The following is a 17691-nucleotide window of genomic DNA, read 5'->3' as shown; positions in this document are numbered from 1 at the left end:
CATGTTTGAGATTACAGAATAACTGTTGTATAAAATTCATGTGTCACTCAAATTGTTTTCTCTCAGAAAGTTTGCATAAGAGGTGAAATAGACCATGTTTTCTTTTAATAATATAATATAGTGGGAAAAAATACCATTCACACCACTAATAAAATTAGTTAGAATTGAACATTTTAAACACCAGACTCATAAGGAGAGTTCTTAACTAATTTTAAAAAAAGAAATTAAGACATTGTCTTAGAGGGTTCACTCACAATTGTCTTTCCTTTTTAAATATGATTTATTGTCTTTGCCATAACAGATGTACTGCTTAGTAAAAGATTGGCCTCCAATCAAACCTGAACAGGCGATGGAGCTTCTGGACTGTAATTACCCAGATCCTATGGTTCGAGGTTTTGCTGTTCGGTGCTTGGAAAAATACTTAACAGATGACAAGCTTTCTCAGTACCTAATTCAGCTAGTACAGGTAAAATAATGGAAAATGGAAAAATAATGTTTTATTCTAAATCCATGCACCTTTATCCAAACTGTAGATCTTCACCTACACTAGTTTTATGCTTTTTTAAAAAATAGGTTTTATTACCAGTAGTACGTGCTTAATTTCTAAAAAATTTTCTTTAAATCCAACCATGCAAAAACTGACCCTGATGGATGCAATGTTGTTTTTATGTTTGTATTTAATCACATAGGTCCTAAAATATGAACAGTATTTGGATAACCTGCTTGTCAGATTTTTACTCAAGAAAGCATTGACTAATCAAAGGATTGGGCACTTTTTCTTTTGGCATTTAAAGTAAGTCACATTATTTTCCCATTAAATTCTTTAGATATATATTACTTGCTTTCTTAACAGATCTATAAATATTACTTATATACTGTTATTTTTGTCTGAAAGAGTTTTCCGTAATGAAAGTATATTGTACCAGTCGTAAGTTTCCCTTCAAGTTTTTCTCTTTAGTATTAAATAAGCAGTAAAATTCAAAACTGAATTTTATATAGAAATGAGACCTGAAATATTTTTTTATATGGTTTCACTTATTTGTGGAGCATAACAAGAGACCTGAAATATTTTTAAAGACTTTGATATTACTTTAAGCAAAGTAAAATTTGCTAGGTTAATATTGGTTAATATTGCAGTTGATTTCACTGTATGTGTGGATTAAAATATCCAAAATAAAAAAAAAAAATCCTGCCTTGGAATTCAGAACAATAATGACAGAAATCCCAAGTTTCTTACTAGAAAACAAGCTAATTAAGAATTAAAAGTATTTGGGCACCTGGGTGGCTCAATTGGTTAAGCGACTGTCTTTGGCTCAGGTCATGATCTCCAAGTCCCGCAATGGGCTACCTGCTTAGCAGGGAGTCTGCTTCTTCCTCTGACCTTCTCCCCTATCATGCTTTCCCTTTCTCTCTCTCTCTCTCTCTCTCAAATAAATAAATAAATAAAAGAATTAAAAGTATTTTGTAGAATATGATCTAATACTCAGTGAGATTATAAGCCATACACTTCTTCTAAATTTAGATTTATAATTAACTTGATTTTTTAATAATTAACTTGATTTTTTTTATGTTAAAATAAATCAAAATGGAATCCTGAAGCTAAGTTTAAAATAATTAAATTCAAAGACTGTGTAGAAAGAGAATATGTATGCCACAAGAGTCAAATAGTATTCACTCGCTCTTCACTCTCTCCCTGTTCATTTTATTACTTTTTTACTGAATTGTTTCATATTTGTATATCTTTCAAGTTTTATTTAAATTCCAGTTAGTTAACATGCAATATAATATTAGTATTACATATTAGTATGATAATATTACAGTATAATGATTAAACACTTCCCATACAAAACCTGGTTCTCATCATTAAAGCAAGTGCACGCCTTAATCCCTGCCAGCTGTTTCACCCAGCCCCCAGCCACCTCCCCTTCAGTAACCATCAGTTTGTTCTCTATAGTTAATACATCTCATGCTAAGATTAGTAAATGAAAAGTAGTTGAGGTAGGCCTAAAGTCTAGTTTATTAAATTTATATTTCCAGGAACTATCTTAAATTCTTGATTATTTTGCTTCCAAATGATAGATTGTACATAAGTTTATTGTTAGTATGATGATAACATTTATTGGATTTCAAAAATGGGTTTGCATATTTTCTTTAAAAAAACTATATACATATGTACTTATTTAAGAGCATATATATAAAATGCAGTGTGTGTGTGCGTACATGTGTGTATTTCAGTCTTTTTTGTTTTGTTTTAATCCTGTGCTCTTTTAGATCTGAGATGCACAATAAAACTGTTAGTCAGAGGTTTGGCCTTCTTCTGGAGTCCTATTGTCGTGCATGTGGGATGTATTTGAAGCATCTAAATAGGCAAGTTGAGGCTATGGAAAAGCTCATTAACTTAACTGATATCCTCAAACAAGAGAAGAAGGATGAAACACAAAAGGTAAGTGACTCTTCAGTTTGTTTTTGAGACTCTGCATTGCAGTGGGGCAGGGTATTTGAGAGCCCAGTGTAGATGCAGATTGTGGGTGTTAGAATCAAGCATATCAGGATTTGGATCCAAGTTTCATTGCCTCTCAACTATGTAATGTTAGACACATTATTTAGACTTTGAGATCTAGTCTCCTCATTTATAATTGGCAATGATACTTTCTGCATAGTGTAGTGAGAATTAAATTACATGAGATGCACTGAAGCACATATCACAGTGCCCAGAACGCAGGCAGTGCCCAGTAAATGTTAGTCCTTTCTTCTTCCCCTTCCTTCTCTTTTACACAGCCCTAACTTTTAAAATTATTATTCCTTATTTTGTGTCATTTTTTATCTTTTAGTAATGGCCCTGAAAATAAGTGTAAAGAAATTAATTTGTACATTGCTAAGTTTAAGGTGGACTCTTAGTCATGCTTTGAACATTATCACACACTCTGGTGATCTGTAATCTAGCCTAGTGTAACTGAGGAATATGAAATGTAAGGATTTTTCATGACCTTTTCCTCCTATCTATCTTCCTGTCTATCATGTCTACCACATCCTGTAGTAAAAAGTGAGATCATTCCTCACCTCTAATGAAATGAAAAAAAAAAAAAAATCCCAGTATATTAGTCCCCAAGCACAAAGAATGTAAATTAGCAGTACTGAATGAATTTTTCCAAGATCTTCATTGATACTGCATGAAAAAAAAATTTTAAAGAAAGTTACTGTATTAATCTAAATGTCGTTGAGTGAGTGACTGAGCTGATTTTATTGAAGGTCAAATAAATGATACTAGAAAATAATGGTGGGAGGCGCCTGTGTGGCATCTAACTCTTGATTTGGGCTCGGGTCACAACCTCAGGGTCATGAGATCAAGCCCGGGATCGGGCTTCATTCTGGGCATGGTGCCTGCTTAAGATTCTTTTTCTGGGGGCACCGGGGTGGCTCAGTGGGTTAAGCCTCTGCCTTCGGCTCAGGTCATGATTTCAGGGTCCTGGGATCGCGCCCCACATCAGGCTCTCTGTTCAGCAGGGAGCCTGCTTCCCCCTCACTTTCTCTGCCTGCCTTTCTGCCTACTTGTGATCTCTCTCTCTGTCAAATAAATAAAATCTTTAAAAAAAAAAAAAAAAGATTCTCTCTCTGCCCCCACTCCTTGCTTGCACTTGCTCTCTAAAAAAAAAGATTTTTTTAAAATAATTGTACGTTTCTGATGCTGGAATCATGAGCTAGAGGGGACTAGCCTGCTTTGAAAGAATAAAAGTTATAATATTTATATTGTACCAGGTAAGAAAAAAGAAACTAGATATTAGTTAAATTTACAAATATAGTCATTTCTTTTAGTTGGAATTTTCATATCACAGGTTGGCTTTGATACAGTGAATTAAATAGGAAGGTGAAAGTCATTACTCACTTTACTGTTGGCTTAAATGGGATTGTGATGGGGAGTGAAAATGCCATAGGAACAAAAGCAGTTTCTTTGAGTGGTTTCCTGCTTTATCGTAACAATGATAAAGCACTGGAAGCAGTGTGCTAACATTAGGGTTGATAGTGCTAGAAAAAGAAATGCCTTTACATGAGCAAGAGCTGCTGTAGTCAGTGATGACTATATTTTCCAGCTACTTGCTTCTCCATAGTGAAAACAACACAAAACAAAAACAAAACTTTATTACTAAAATTAAATTATGAAAATAAATTTATTATGAGTTCCTAACTTCTAATCTCTTTTTGTCCCCTAATTACCTTTTATATTTTTGATAACTAATGATTTCCTAAAATAAAATGGCAGTCATTTCATGATATAGCTCAGCAGTCTGGGCTCTGGTTTCAGGTGATTAAAAAGATATGTTTCTGCATACATACTGGAACCTGAGTATGGTGTGCGACTCAGACTAACAAATGTTTTTATAAGCCCCTTTCCAAACAATTTAGCCTCACTAGATTCTTTTTACTAAACAGAGAGAAAATGAATACGGTTTTTTTCTGCAAAGCTTAAAAGTAAAGTTACTAAGCTAACCTGATATCTCCATAGTTTTTCCTCCATAGGTCAACAAACTTTTTTGTGAAAGGCCAAATAGTAAATATTTTAGACTTCACAGACCATTCAGTCTCTGTTTTAACTATTCAACTCTGCTCTTCTGCTGTGAAAGCAGCCAGTATCTAAAGGAAAGGGCATGGCTATCTCCAGTGCAGTTTGATTTACAAAAACTGCCATAGTTGACCAAGCCCTGCTCGAGAGCCAAAACATTGCCTGTGTCAGCATGCAGTGTTCTTTTTTTTTTTTTTTAAAGATTTTATTTATTTATTTGACAGAGAAAGATCACAAGCAGGCAGAGAGGCAGACAGAGAGAGAGGAGGAAGCAGGCTCCCCGCCGAGCAGAGAGCCCGATGCGGGACTCGATCCCAGGACCCTGAGATCATGACCTGAGCCAAAGGCAGCGGCTTAACCCACTGAGCCACCCAGGCGCCCAGCATGCAGTGTTCTTATAGGAGAGTACACAGGGCTACCCCTCCTGCCTCTGCCTGAAGTGTGTTGCTCTGTGTGATAGAAACCTTTCTAATCAGAAACATGATATGGATTCATAGACTATACAATACTGTGGTTACAACATATAAAAGAGATTAGCGGTTAGTTTTACCTTTCATGAAATCAGTTTCTAAACATGATTATGCTCATTTTTCAGGTACAGATGAAGTTTTTAGTTGAGCAGATGCGGCGACCAGATTTCATGGATGCTCTCCAAGGTTTTCTATCTCCTCTTAATCCTGCTCATCAACTAGGAAATCTCAGGTAATGTACCTTACTGGAAGGTTTTTATTGATATATTGAAACAAGTAACCTTCCTGGAAAAAATCTTAAGAAAAGTTTAAAATTATAATTAGAATGTTCAATTACATATGCTTCCCTCTCCCCTTATCCCACCTAGTAGAGTAAGTTGTTCAGTTTTCTTAAGTTCAGAACTGCATTTATTCAGAATGTGTTTTTATTACTTTAATAATAGAGTTTAAAACTTTTTCTGGCCAGAATTTCTGGTTTCATTTCAAAAATGAAATGTAATATCTGTAAAACGAATGGCATATCCCTATATTTGTTGAAAATTCATATGCTATTAATGTAAGAAAGTTTTAAGTGTAATTTTTTTTATACTCCCTTGAATAAATGAATTCATAAATTAAGTGGAGAAGCTTTTAAATTTTTATAACACTTAAAAAACTATATTGTCTGTGTATTTTAAAATAAATTTGAGGGTAAAAGAATTTTAAAAATAAGGTGCCTAGTGAATGAAGTTTTTAACTATTTTAAAGGCTTGAAGAGTGTCGAATTATGTCTTCTGCAAAAAGGCCACTGTGGTTGAATTGGGAGAACCCAGACATCATGTCAGAGTTACTCTTTCAGAACAATGAGATCATCTTTAAAAATGGGGATGGTAAGGAAGAGTATTAATGAGCTTATGATGCATGAATTTCGCTATCTTTTTATAAACAGGATATTTATGAAGCATGAAGACTATTGAAAGCCATGTAAGGAATATGTGTGTGGTAAAATATATAATATTAAATGTCTTAACCTTTAGAAAATGTACGTATAATTATTAAAAGTAAAGAAGTACTAAAGTTAGAATTGAAAGGCCTGAAATAAGTTTCTATTATTTACTTAGCTGTGTGAGTATCCATTCTTTCTATAAGTATTTGATGTACTAGGCCGTCAAATTGTAAGAATAAACAAAACAGAGTCCCTGCCTCTTAAAGTTTATGGTCTAGCAGGGAGAAGAGACACTTTAAACAAATAATTACAAAAATAAGATTACAATATGGTACAAAAGAAAGGTGTAGTCTGCTAAGAAATCATATAAAAGAAGGTCCTAATATACTTAGAAAACAGGCTGCGGCAGGAAGCAGTGGGAGGATCATAGATGAATTTCCACTGGGAAATGATATTTCAGCACTGAATTCTGTTAACCCCAGTATTTATAAACAGGTTCAAATTTAAGGATTCAAAAAATAAGTACTTTAAATATATTAATTTAAAATTTTTGTGAAATACATTGTTATAGGTTTATGCACGTACTTTAGAAATGGGTTAAGAATCAAAATATTGCTTCCTTATAGATTAATCTGAAAAGTAAATATAGCTGTATTTATTTTCTGTTTGAAAGCAACATGATGACATGACACCAGGTTTGCATTCATGGAATTAAACGGTGACACATATTATTTGAATTGCAGATTTACGGCAAGATATGCTAACACTTCAAATAATTCGCATTATGGAAAATATCTGGCAAAATCAAGGTCTTGATCTCCGGTAGGTAACCAGTAAGGCAACATATATGTTGAAAGTTATCCTAAAAATGTAAACTATTAGTAAACATCGGTTATAAAGCATAAAGGGGCATGTATCTATGAAAAAATGTAGGGAATAGTAATTAATACTAGTTGATTACATGTTCATTTATCTTCCTCTTCCTTGGCACAGAATAGCAAAGAGATTCAGCAAGGCAAGAAGAGGTGTCTCTAAGTCGGCAAAGACTGCAACTGTGTCTGGAATGTGTCTGGAACTTTTTAAGACAGAACATAGGAGACACAAAAGCCCCCTATTTTCATTCAGAAGTTAAGATGTTAAAAGAAAATTTCTTTTGTAATGTAAATTTTCTAATTTTAAAACTTTATATAGCCTCTAATCTTAAATCAGTTTGACAGCAAAATTTATGAAAAGAACTCGTCTTAAAGCTTTTGCTATTCTGTTTGTTTCTGCCCAACCTACAATTCTAAGTTTTCTGTCGTGCTTCATCTGGCCCTAATTTGTTTCTGGTTTTCAGTGTTCCCTTCTCTTTCTTGTCTCTTTGCAAATCTAGAGTCATTCCAGCAAGGGCCACTCTCTCCGAAAGAATTTTTGTCCATAAGTGGGCATAGGAGTCAACTCCAGCTGCAGCAGCAGAGCAGATTAGGGTTTATTTGTATGCCTCCTAAAGATTGATACGTAGTATGTAAAAATACATCAGTGACACATAGTAGAATCATCTTGTTGCAAAGAAGAAAAATGGACGTGTCAAGTAATTTGCTAAAGCACAAAATTAGGTCATCAACTTCAAATTTTTAACTCCTGATGCTATATTTGGTCCCTTCTGCTTTCCAAAAAGAATGTTATACGAATCGAGCTTCCTCTTTTGGTATAATTTCTGCGTCTGAGAGATACACATGCCATTACTACCATTGCCCCCAGGAAAGTACAAAACAGAAGAGAATGCAGAACTAGACAGAGTCAAGGATTTAACTATATAACTCTGGTATTTAACTGTAAATGAGTGAGTGTGCTAAAAACCATTTAAAGTTAAGCTAGATCATTGGAAAGTAAGTTGGATCTTCAAAAAGTGTTTAAGTCTTAGAGTATTTTCTAAATTTTTTTAACTTAAGTAATTTAAGTAAAAATTTTTATTTAAAGTTTGATTTTAAATAAAAAAAATTTATTTTCAAGAAGTCAGAGCATTTTTATTTATTCTTGCCAAAACTTGGATTCTCTGCTGCTTGTTTTGGGCTTTTTTATGTCACAAGCCTTATAGGACTGTCTGACTAAACTGTGAGCATGTTCAGCACTAATAAAATTAAAATGTAAAGTAAGAGAGATGAGCAGGAGTACAACCTTAAGAAATTCCCACATTTACCAGGGTAGGTAGAAGGAAAGATTCCATAAAAGAAATCATCAAAGGGATAGGTAGGCCAGAGGAAGTAATTCACAGAACCCAAAAGAGGGGAGAGATTCACAGTATCAGGTGCTTCAAGGGATGTAAGAGCATAAGGACTACAAAAAAACCTTTAGATTTGATGATTCATGATTAACTATAAGAAGAGTTAAGTCAGGGGACGCCTGGGTGGCTTAGTTGGTTAAGCAGCTGCCTTCGGCTCAGGTCATGATCCTGGGATCAAGTCCCACATCCTGGGATCAAGTCCCACATTGGGCTCCTTGCTCGGCAGGGAGCCTGCTTCTCCCTCTGCCTCTCCCTGCTGCTCTGTCTGCCTGTGCTCGCTCGCTCTCCCTCTCTCTCTGACAAATAAATAAAATCTTTAAAAAAAAAAAAAGAGAAGAGTTAAGTCAGTAGAGTGGTAGGCATAGAAGTTATGCTACATGGAATTGAGAAAATGAAAATAAGTGTAGACTATTACTTTTCTAGGAACTTAAGAAGTAAAAAAAGGATGAAAAGCATTGACAGTAGCTTATGAGAACAACAGATCAAGAAAAACTAGACTTTAGTACTCATGTGCTAACTGGAATGTTTTTCTCATTGTCTCTTTAACTGCTCACACCTCCCTTGAATACATGTCCTTTTTTCTACACTGTGATGAGTGGGAATTACCCATATAGCACTTCTGCTGCATACCCAAATATGGTTTATCAAAAAAAGGTATTTGTGGGTTATTAGAGTTGCAAGCCATACTCACTGCTTTTTTCATGGAACACTATTTTTACTTAAAGAATAACTAATAAGGCACCTGAATGGCTCAATCGGTTAGGCATCTGCCTTCAGCTTAGGTCATGATCCCAGGGTACTGGGATCGAGTTCTGCATCAGACTCCTTGCTCAGTAAGGAGCTTGCTTCTCCCTCTACCCTTCCTCCCTGCTCATGATATCTCTCTCTCTCTCAGATAAATAAATAAAATCTTAAAAAAAAATAAAAAGAAGAATGGGTTGGGGGGGGGTCCCTGCTCAGCAGGGAGTCTGCGTCTTCCTCTCTGTCTCTGCACCTCCCCCTGCTTTGCGCTCTCTCTCTCTCTCTCTGAAATAAATATTTTTTTTAAAAAATAACAGAAGCCAATAATAATAATAATAGATAAGCTTTGGTTTTTTGAGACATGGGTATTTGGCAGACATTTTCTTGAAAATGAATGATACGAGCCTATCTCTTCAAGGTGAACAACTGACAGGATTTGTTGTCAAAGATCAAATTTGAGCTTTCAAGCAAAAATGAGAATTTGGAAAAAATGGAATATGGAAAAAAACCATAAGCCATAAGAGTGCTCTCAAAGTAAAGACTTTTCTGATGATATCAGTGGTAATATTAACAATTGTGATTTTTTTTTTTTTTTTAGTTAATATAATGAAAAGTATCACCATCTGAAAGATCTTTGTAACTTGGTGAACTAATATCTTCCAAATGACCAATGCAGGATATATAAAGTCATATATGAGTAGAAGTTCCATTCAGAGGCAAGATTTTAATGGAACAGTATGACGAGTTTATTGATACGATTTCACATTCCATATTACAACTTGAGAAACTACCTTTTGTCAAATTTTGGAATAATATCAAAGAAAAATATCTACAGTTATCTGAAAAGGCTATTACAGTACTCCTTTTTCTACCTACTTAATGATACAAGGCCAGACTTTCTTCATATGCTTCAATTAAAACATTGCTTTAGATTGAATACAGAAGTATATAGGAGAATCCAGCTCAGTACGATGAAGCCAGACATTAAAGAAATTTGAAAATACGGGAAAGTGTCACTCTTCTTACTAAGAATTTCTTTTTAAAAGATTTTCTTTATTTATTTGCGAGTGAGAGAGAGTGCAAGAGCAGAAGAGGGAGAAGGAGACAGAATCTGAAGCAGACTCTGTGCTGAGCATGGAACCCCACGACCACGAGATCATGACCTGACCTGAAATCGGGAGTCAGATGCTTAACCAACTGAGCCACCAGGGGCCCCAAGAATGTTTTTTTTAACATAAGGTTCTTTGTTTCATAAAAGATGTTATTTATATTACTACATAATAGTTTGTTATTTTTAAATGAATTAATACTTTAATCTTTTCCTCTATTTTAATTGCTAACATAAGTAGATATGACACACGTAAATAAAAGTTCTTTGGGATTTCAGTAATTTTTATAGAGGAGTCCTGAGACCAAAAGTTTGAGAACTGCTGCCCCAAAGTATTACTTAGATTTCAGCTAAACAAGCTGAAATTCACCCATATTTTTAAAGTCATAAATGTTTATAAAATTTTTATTGCCACAATAATCTTAATGCTTTTCTCGTATTCAATTAGGTGCTCTCTGAATTGAAGCTTTTAACAAATGATGGCAGATAATTTTGAGGATTTTTCTAATTTTAAAAGAAAACCAAAGTTAAAGGAGTAAAGGTCATGAGACCTTTATGAGTAAAAGTCATGAGACCATGACAAATTTGCACAAAGGACATTCCTGCATTAGCCTGTTAAAATATTTGCTGTTTTAATATTCCATCACTTAATTGCAAATGTCTTGATCCTTTTCAGAATGTTACCTTATGGTTGTCTGTCAATTGGTGACTGTGTGGGACTTATTGAGGTGGTGCGAAATTCTCACACGATTATGCAGATTCAGTGCAAAGGTGGCCTGAAAGGCGCTCTGCAGTTTAACAGCCACACACTCCACCAGTGGCTCAAAGACAAGAACAAAGGAGAAATGTGAGTCTGTTGTTCTTTTCTTCCTACATCAATTTAAGGTTTTGTTAGACGAGTCTTGTAATGGTTGTGTACATTTCTCTGAGACCAGAGAAAACATGTACTTATTTTGGGGAAAAAAAATGTGCTCACCTTTTGAAATACTTGATGAGATTTTATCTTTGAATGATCAGAATTACTTCAATTTCGTTGAAAACCTATATACCCAACTTTATACATCCAATTTTTAGGTATCTAATGTGTTTTCTTGCTTATTCTTTTTTTTCAAGATCAATGTTGAACATCTCAAAATTTACTTTTAGTTCATTGTTAAAATGATGAGAAGAATTTTTTTTTCATTGTTAAAATGATTAGAAGATTTTTTTTTTTCATGACACCTTCATTATTTTTTCACCATAATAAGACTTATGCTTTAGTCAGAGGATATCCAGAACGGTCCTTTCTACCTCAAATCTTTGGACATAATTACTTCCTCCTCTTAACATCAGTGATTGTTTTCACTCTTCAATACAGACTTCGGCCATCTTTTTCCAATTTGGACTGGCTTACTCTGTGTTAAGACACTACTCATCAGGTGTTTATTTTTTCTCTGTAGATATGATGCAGCCATTGACCTGTTCACACGTTCATGTGCTGGATATTGTGTCGCTACCTTCATTCTGGGCATTGGAGATCGTCACAATAGTAACATCATGGTTAAAGATGATGGACAAGTAATAGCTTTCTCTTTTTAAAATGTTTTGGCATTCTTAAGTTTATTAATTCAGGATATTGCATTTCTGCATTTGTCAAGCTATAATATGATTCTTTATTTTTGGAAGCTGTTTCATATAGATTTTGGACACTTTTTGGATCACAAGAAGAAAAAATTTGGTTATAAACGGGAACGTGTGCCATTTGTTTTGACACAAGATTTCTTAATAGTGATTAGTAAAGGAGCCCAAGAATGCACAAAGACAAGAGAATTTGAGAGGTAAGTTCAAGAAATCAAAAATACAAAATACAGAATTCTTTCTGCTCTATCAAAAATAATTGATATTTTTCAAGCAATTTAAAATATGTTTTATTAACATTCTGGCCTGAGTATTTTAATGTATTTATTGTACAACACTATGAAGAAAAATGGGAAGAAAAACCAATTTATTAATTAGTGAAGGCCTGAAATTAATTATTTAGTTAATTAAGGCCTAAGAAAGTGATTCTTAAACTTTTTAATATATTAAAGGTTTTTATTTACTGTTGCTTAAATAATTGGACGGTATCTTCTCTATACTGATAATGTATAGTGCTTAATACAACATTTTTTAGTCTTACAATTTGAGGAAATCAGTAAACTGTAATTACCACATTTATTTATGACTTTTCTGATCGCCTTCTTGGTATATCATCAGTCTATCTTAAACCTAAAAGTACTTTCAAAAGCCTTGTATAAAATTCCATTTTATCTGCGATTCTGTCCTGGTCCTAGGCTAAATCCTAAAGGCTTTGGTATGGACCAGTTCTTACATTTAATAAATTCTTAGTAAACTGCTGATGTACCAGGTATTATTCTAAGGTGCTGGTGATAAGCAGTAAACAGAATCCTTATGGACTCACGGAGGTCACATCCTAGCATGGGGTGAAGAGGACAGAAAGTGTTGGTAAGGGGAGTGGGGAGAGGAATGTTATTTTTTATAGATTTGCTCAAGAAGGCCTCTCTAATGATGTGACATTTGAGCAGACACCTGAAGGTATTAACCCCGTTTGCTCCATACTGATTACACTGTTCTTATCACTTATAGGTTTCAGGAGATGTGTTACAAGGCTTATCTAGCTATTCGGCAGCATGCCAATCTCTTCATAAATCTTTTCTCAATGATGCTTGGCTCTGGAATGCCAGAACTACAATCTTTTGATGATATTGCATACATTCGAAAGACCCTAGCTTTAGATAAAACTGAACAAGAGGCTTTGGAATATTTCATGAAACAAATGAATGATGCACATCATGGTGGCTGGACAACAAAAATGGATTGGATCTTCCACACAATTAAGCAGCATGCTTTGAACTGAAATGATAACTGAGAAACCGAAAGCTCATTATCTGGATACCATCCTGCACTGTTAATAACTGTCAACAGGCAAAGACCGATTGCATAGGAATTGCACAATCCATGAACAGCATTAGAATTTACACAAGAACAGAAATAAAATACTATATAATTTAAATAATGTAAACGCAAACAGGGTTTGAGAGCACTAAACTAGTTCATTTCAAAATTAAGCTTTAGAATAATGCGCAATTTCATGTTATGCCTTAAGTCCAAAAAGGTAAACTTTGAAGATTGTTTGTATCTTTTTTTAAAAAAGAAAACAAAACAAAAAAACCCCAAAATATATAGAAATGATGGAGAAGGAAAAAGAATGACGTTCTTTTTTTGTCTTGCAAATGTTCTATGTTTTGAAATTGTGGACACAACACAGTCTATTATTGCATTAGGTCCAAGGAAACTGAAGTTTGGTGTTAAATTACATTGAGATTAGAAAATAATGAAGATTTCTTATTTTTCCATTGCTGTTCAATTTATAGTTTGAGGTGGGTTTTTTGACTCCTTGTTTAATGAAGAAAAAAATGCTTGGGGTGGAAGGGGCTCTTGAGATTTCATCAGAGACTTTTCCTTTTTAATAAATCAAACCTTTTGACGATTTGGGGTCTTATCTGCAAAGTTTTGGAAGCAGTCACAAGTGAGACCTGTTATAAAGTGGTGTTTTTGGGTTTTTTTCTGGACAGTATTTACAAGAATCTGATTCTTATCTCCCAGGGAAATTCTGGGCTCCCACAAAGTACAATAATCACCACAGAGAAAGAATGAGCAGGACTAGTTCTTGCTTCAGAATTGTACAGTATTCACCGTAGGTTGATTTTTTTCCTTTTGCAATTGAATTGAATACATTTTTCATGCATGTTTCCAGAAAATAGAAGTGAGTATTAATGTTATTAAAAAGATTATTTTTTTTATTAAAGGCTATTTATATTATAGAAACTATCATTAATATATATTCTTTATTTACATGATCTGTCCCATACTCATGCATTGTTTTGCACCCCAAATTTTTTATTGTTCATAGCAGCATGGTCAGCTTTCCTCTTGGTCTGTGGGTGAGGCTCAGGCACTATCCCATTTATACCAATGACTAGTGTATAACTGCCTAAGGAAAACAGATTAAAGTTCATCTTCTTTCGTTTTATTTCTTTCTGTTTTCATATGACTCCCCCATTCTCCATCTTCCTTTATAGTCGATAATGCCTCAGTCATGAAACTAGTTACCAAAATTAACACAATATAGAGTATCTTCTTGATTGCTTCAACCCCTCTACCGAGGTATGCTCATGAATAATACTTTGTAATATGGGGGAATAGAAACCATGAACTTTTTACCTTTTTAGGCTATTTATGCAATATCTGGATAATAAAAGTAGGACCTTAAACCATTTTAAGATCATGTCCCATTTCCACGCAATTAGGGCTCACTGTCCAACTTTATTAAATTGCATTTGAGTGCAGGATACATTCTTAAACACTTGGGGAAACATTAACCCAAGGTGTAGGGGCTATGCTAGTCATCACTCTAGAATCTGATATTTTACTCAGCATTTGAAATGAATGATTAATGCCCTAGGAAATAGCTTTAGCAAATGTCCAGGTGCCACACCAGAAAAAGTGCAATAATTTACTGACAGTTTTCTAGATTAGGCATATTATTGGAGTACAACTTTATAAAAAATGTGCATTATATACTCTAGTAAAACAACATCACTTAAATGATACTCATTTATGAAATCAGTTACCTATAATAGAAGTCTTGAATAGTAAACAAGGGACTCTAATTCAAATACTCTTTAATATTTGGCTATTTTAGAGCCCTTAAAGGGCCTAATTATTGGAGACTTAGGTACTTCACTAAAGCATGTATATAATATTGCCAACAAGAAAAATAAATTTGAAGATTTAGGGGAACTTATTTCTGTAAACTGTCTTGGAATAGTTAAGAAGAATTTAAACTCCCATTTTAAGCAGGAAGCCAAATAGATTCTTTTGCAGATGTAGATTTCATAACTTATTAAAACTTCTTTAACATTTTGTGCCTTTTATATATATTCAGTTAATACATACTAACATCCCAGTCTTTTCTGTATCAGGGATTAATTACAGGAAAATTCAATGAAATGGTACAAATCTGAAACTCTGATGGTGGAAACTGAAGATTTAACAGAACCCCGTTTTACCTGAGTGCCAAAAAGCTTTGAGCTTCCTTGCACAAAATTTACATAATTTTTGCATGTCTCACATCAGTCCAGCTAGTCCCCTTCCCATGGGACCTCTCCATTAAAACACAGCCACAGAGCTTATTTCATCATTTACATTTATTTTCACAGTTACTGCAACCAAGTTAATTCTGTTTGAAGAAGTGTAGATGAATTTACAAAGAATGTAGGTTAAGCGATCTAGCTAAAAGCAAAGCAAATTTTAAATGAGTCCAAGCAGAGTTAAAGCAAACAACATTAAAAATAAGAAAAAGGGGTCAGGTAGTGCTCAGAAGGCAAAGAACCAGAAATTGAATTGAATGCTACACGGGGTGACTAGGCTGTCAAGTCAGTGGTAAGCCATTTCCAGGTACTTCAGTGTCCGTTCACTTCCCATGGATTGGTCAATTCCTGTGGCCAAGCCATCCTTGTCATTGAATGTGGTATATCTAACTATTGACTTTACAGTTTCATTTGGTCACTTGAGAAATAGTTCCTTCAGTGACTTTTTGGAGGGAGAAAAAAAAAAAGCAGGTTTAAAGAAAATAAAACCTAATTTTAAACATATTCTAGTAAGATATAATCTGAAAATCATGTTTTAACTTTTTATCATATTCTCAGTATACAAAATCATTTATTTTGAAGATTTTTAGACTGCTGTTAATTTGAAATCTGTTAATCATATTGTAGAATTTCGTTTTTTAAAAAGATGTTTTTAATTGGATTTTTTAAAGAAGAATGGAATTTGGTCACTATTTTGTGATAGAACCTAAGCTTTTTGTGGTTCTTAGTGTCCTCTGTAAAACTCACTGTCAAAGTAATCAACTTTGAGGTTTTCCCTTCTAATCTGCTTTATATTAGGAAATGGGAACCTGGTGAATATACAATGAATTGTAAAATATTTTAATGTGTAATTTTTTCAACTGTGAAACTATGAATATTGGTTTTTTTGATGAAAACAGCTGCTGACAAAGTATTTTGTGTAAAGTGTAGTTCTTATTAATCAGGAAAATAATCAATGACTTGATTAGTATGTATATACCCTCTTGGATTTTATTTTCAATGGATTGGTGATTTTCATATAGGTAAAACACAGTCCATCTGTATTCTTTTTCCATCAAAAATTGAGTGATTTAGCATTATAAAAAATTATGAGCAGCCTATCTATTTTAAAAGAACCATGGAAATTTCACAGCACATAAACCTGGATTTGTTTCTTAATGATTTTGTAAATCCATCTAATTCATATTCTGACCAGTAGCCCATGCTTGCCAATTCTTTGAAAAAATTTGATTTCCAGCATTATTTTAAAAGCGAGCGGTTAACTTTTTCTGAATGTTTTAACTTTCTTTTGTTTCTATGTCTGCACAAACTGCAGACCTGGGCTGGACCCACACACTCAGAATCCACCTTAAAAAATCAATTTGATGTCCAAGACATCACTAAAATATTTCAGTTTAAAGACTATATGTGGTGTTAATGGATTTTGGTGCTTCTGCTATTTAAAAACAACTTTCATACTTCAGATGTTTCTGAGAAGAGGGGAATGCTGAAGGAGGGGGTAGAACAGGGAGGAGTTATTTGAATGAATCACATTCTTCATATCCATCCTGCTCAGAAGAGGCACTTCTAAGGGAAGCCTTAGATGGAGCCTTCTAAGAGAAGGCAGAAAGTTGTGAGTATATTTGTATACCATGAGGGAACTAACTCTTCATCAAGGATGATTGTAAAGGCTGAACTATAAAACTCAGCACTGACGGGATCTTCAAATAACAATTCTTGGTGACAGAGTAATACAGCTGGGCTGTTTTTTAAAATATAAACCCAAACCATTTTTATCTTTTAATTATTATATTAAAATTATAAGTGTATCTTATGTGCCGTGGCCTGGGAAGCCTTTTTTTCTTTTCTTTCAAAAGTTACTTTCACTTTCTGAAAAGATCGTGGGGTTTAGCTCAAGATAACTATGGTCCTGAAGAAATTGGCTTGGTAACTACCTCAGAGGGTTAATAAGAAAAAAATAATAATAATAAATGAGTCACAATTCAATACTTCAGGCTCTGATGTTACAGAAATTTCCAGAGCACTGTAGTTTAGATTTATAAAAAGTCAGAGTTGGCATGCCATATTTTTAATGGCATTGGAGACTCGAGAAAAATTTTTGGTTAAAATGTAATCATTGTTCCAGCCATGGAAAAGACTATAGCTCCAGGAGGCTTATGGTACTAGATTCTTGAATTTGGCATTCAAAATTAGCTGTGTTCTCTTTTCTTATTATTAGTGAAATTGGTATGTGTATATTTGCACACATTTCTACTTGTGTACACATTGCTTGCTAGCCCTAGTCAAGAGGCATCTTTTATAAAAGGTGTAAACATCAGGTTCTAAAGTTCAGAAGTGTTTAGAATCTATTAGGAGTTTCCCAAGTTGGGATGTTAGTTTTTAAATAAGCTTATTTCGTCCAAGTATTCCACTGATAAAAGTTTCACACTTCCTT

The 17691-nt window shown here is 34.0% G+C and overlaps 1 protein-coding gene across 1 annotated transcript in view; it reads left to right on the top strand.

Moving 5' to 3' along the window:
• Nucleotides 1–17070, top strand: part of PIK3CA (phosphatidylinositol-4,5-bisphosphate 3-kinase catalytic subunit alpha) — an 83269-nt gene extending 66199 nt beyond the window's left edge. The window contains exons 12-21 of the mRNA XM_046002222.1: nucleotides 302–466; nucleotides 690–793; nucleotides 2272–2443; nucleotides 5154–5260; nucleotides 5776–5897; nucleotides 6697–6775; nucleotides 10742–10912; nucleotides 11505–11622; nucleotides 11731–11882; nucleotides 12691–17070. Of these exons, the coding sequence (XP_045858178.1) occupies nucleotides 302–466; nucleotides 690–793; nucleotides 2272–2443; nucleotides 5154–5260; nucleotides 5776–5897; nucleotides 6697–6775; nucleotides 10742–10912; nucleotides 11505–11622; nucleotides 11731–11882; nucleotides 12691–12961 (1461 nt within the window). The 3' untranslated portion in view covers nucleotides 12962–17070. The remainder of the gene's footprint in view (nucleotides 1–301; nucleotides 467–689; nucleotides 794–2271; nucleotides 2444–5153; nucleotides 5261–5775; nucleotides 5898–6696; nucleotides 6776–10741; nucleotides 10913–11504; nucleotides 11623–11730; nucleotides 11883–12690) is intronic.
• The last annotated feature ends 621 nt before the right edge of the window (nucleotides 17071–17691 follow it).

This window comes from Meles meles, chromosome 4, assembly GCF_922984935.1.
Source record: "Meles meles chromosome 4, mMelMel3.1 paternal haplotype, whole genome shotgun sequence".
In the NCBI taxonomy this organism is placed as follows: Eukaryota; Metazoa; Chordata; class Mammalia; order Carnivora; family Mustelidae; genus Meles; species Meles meles.
The sequence above is the reverse complement of the archived record's forward strand: the minus strand, read 5'-3'. Positions and strand labels throughout refer to the sequence as shown.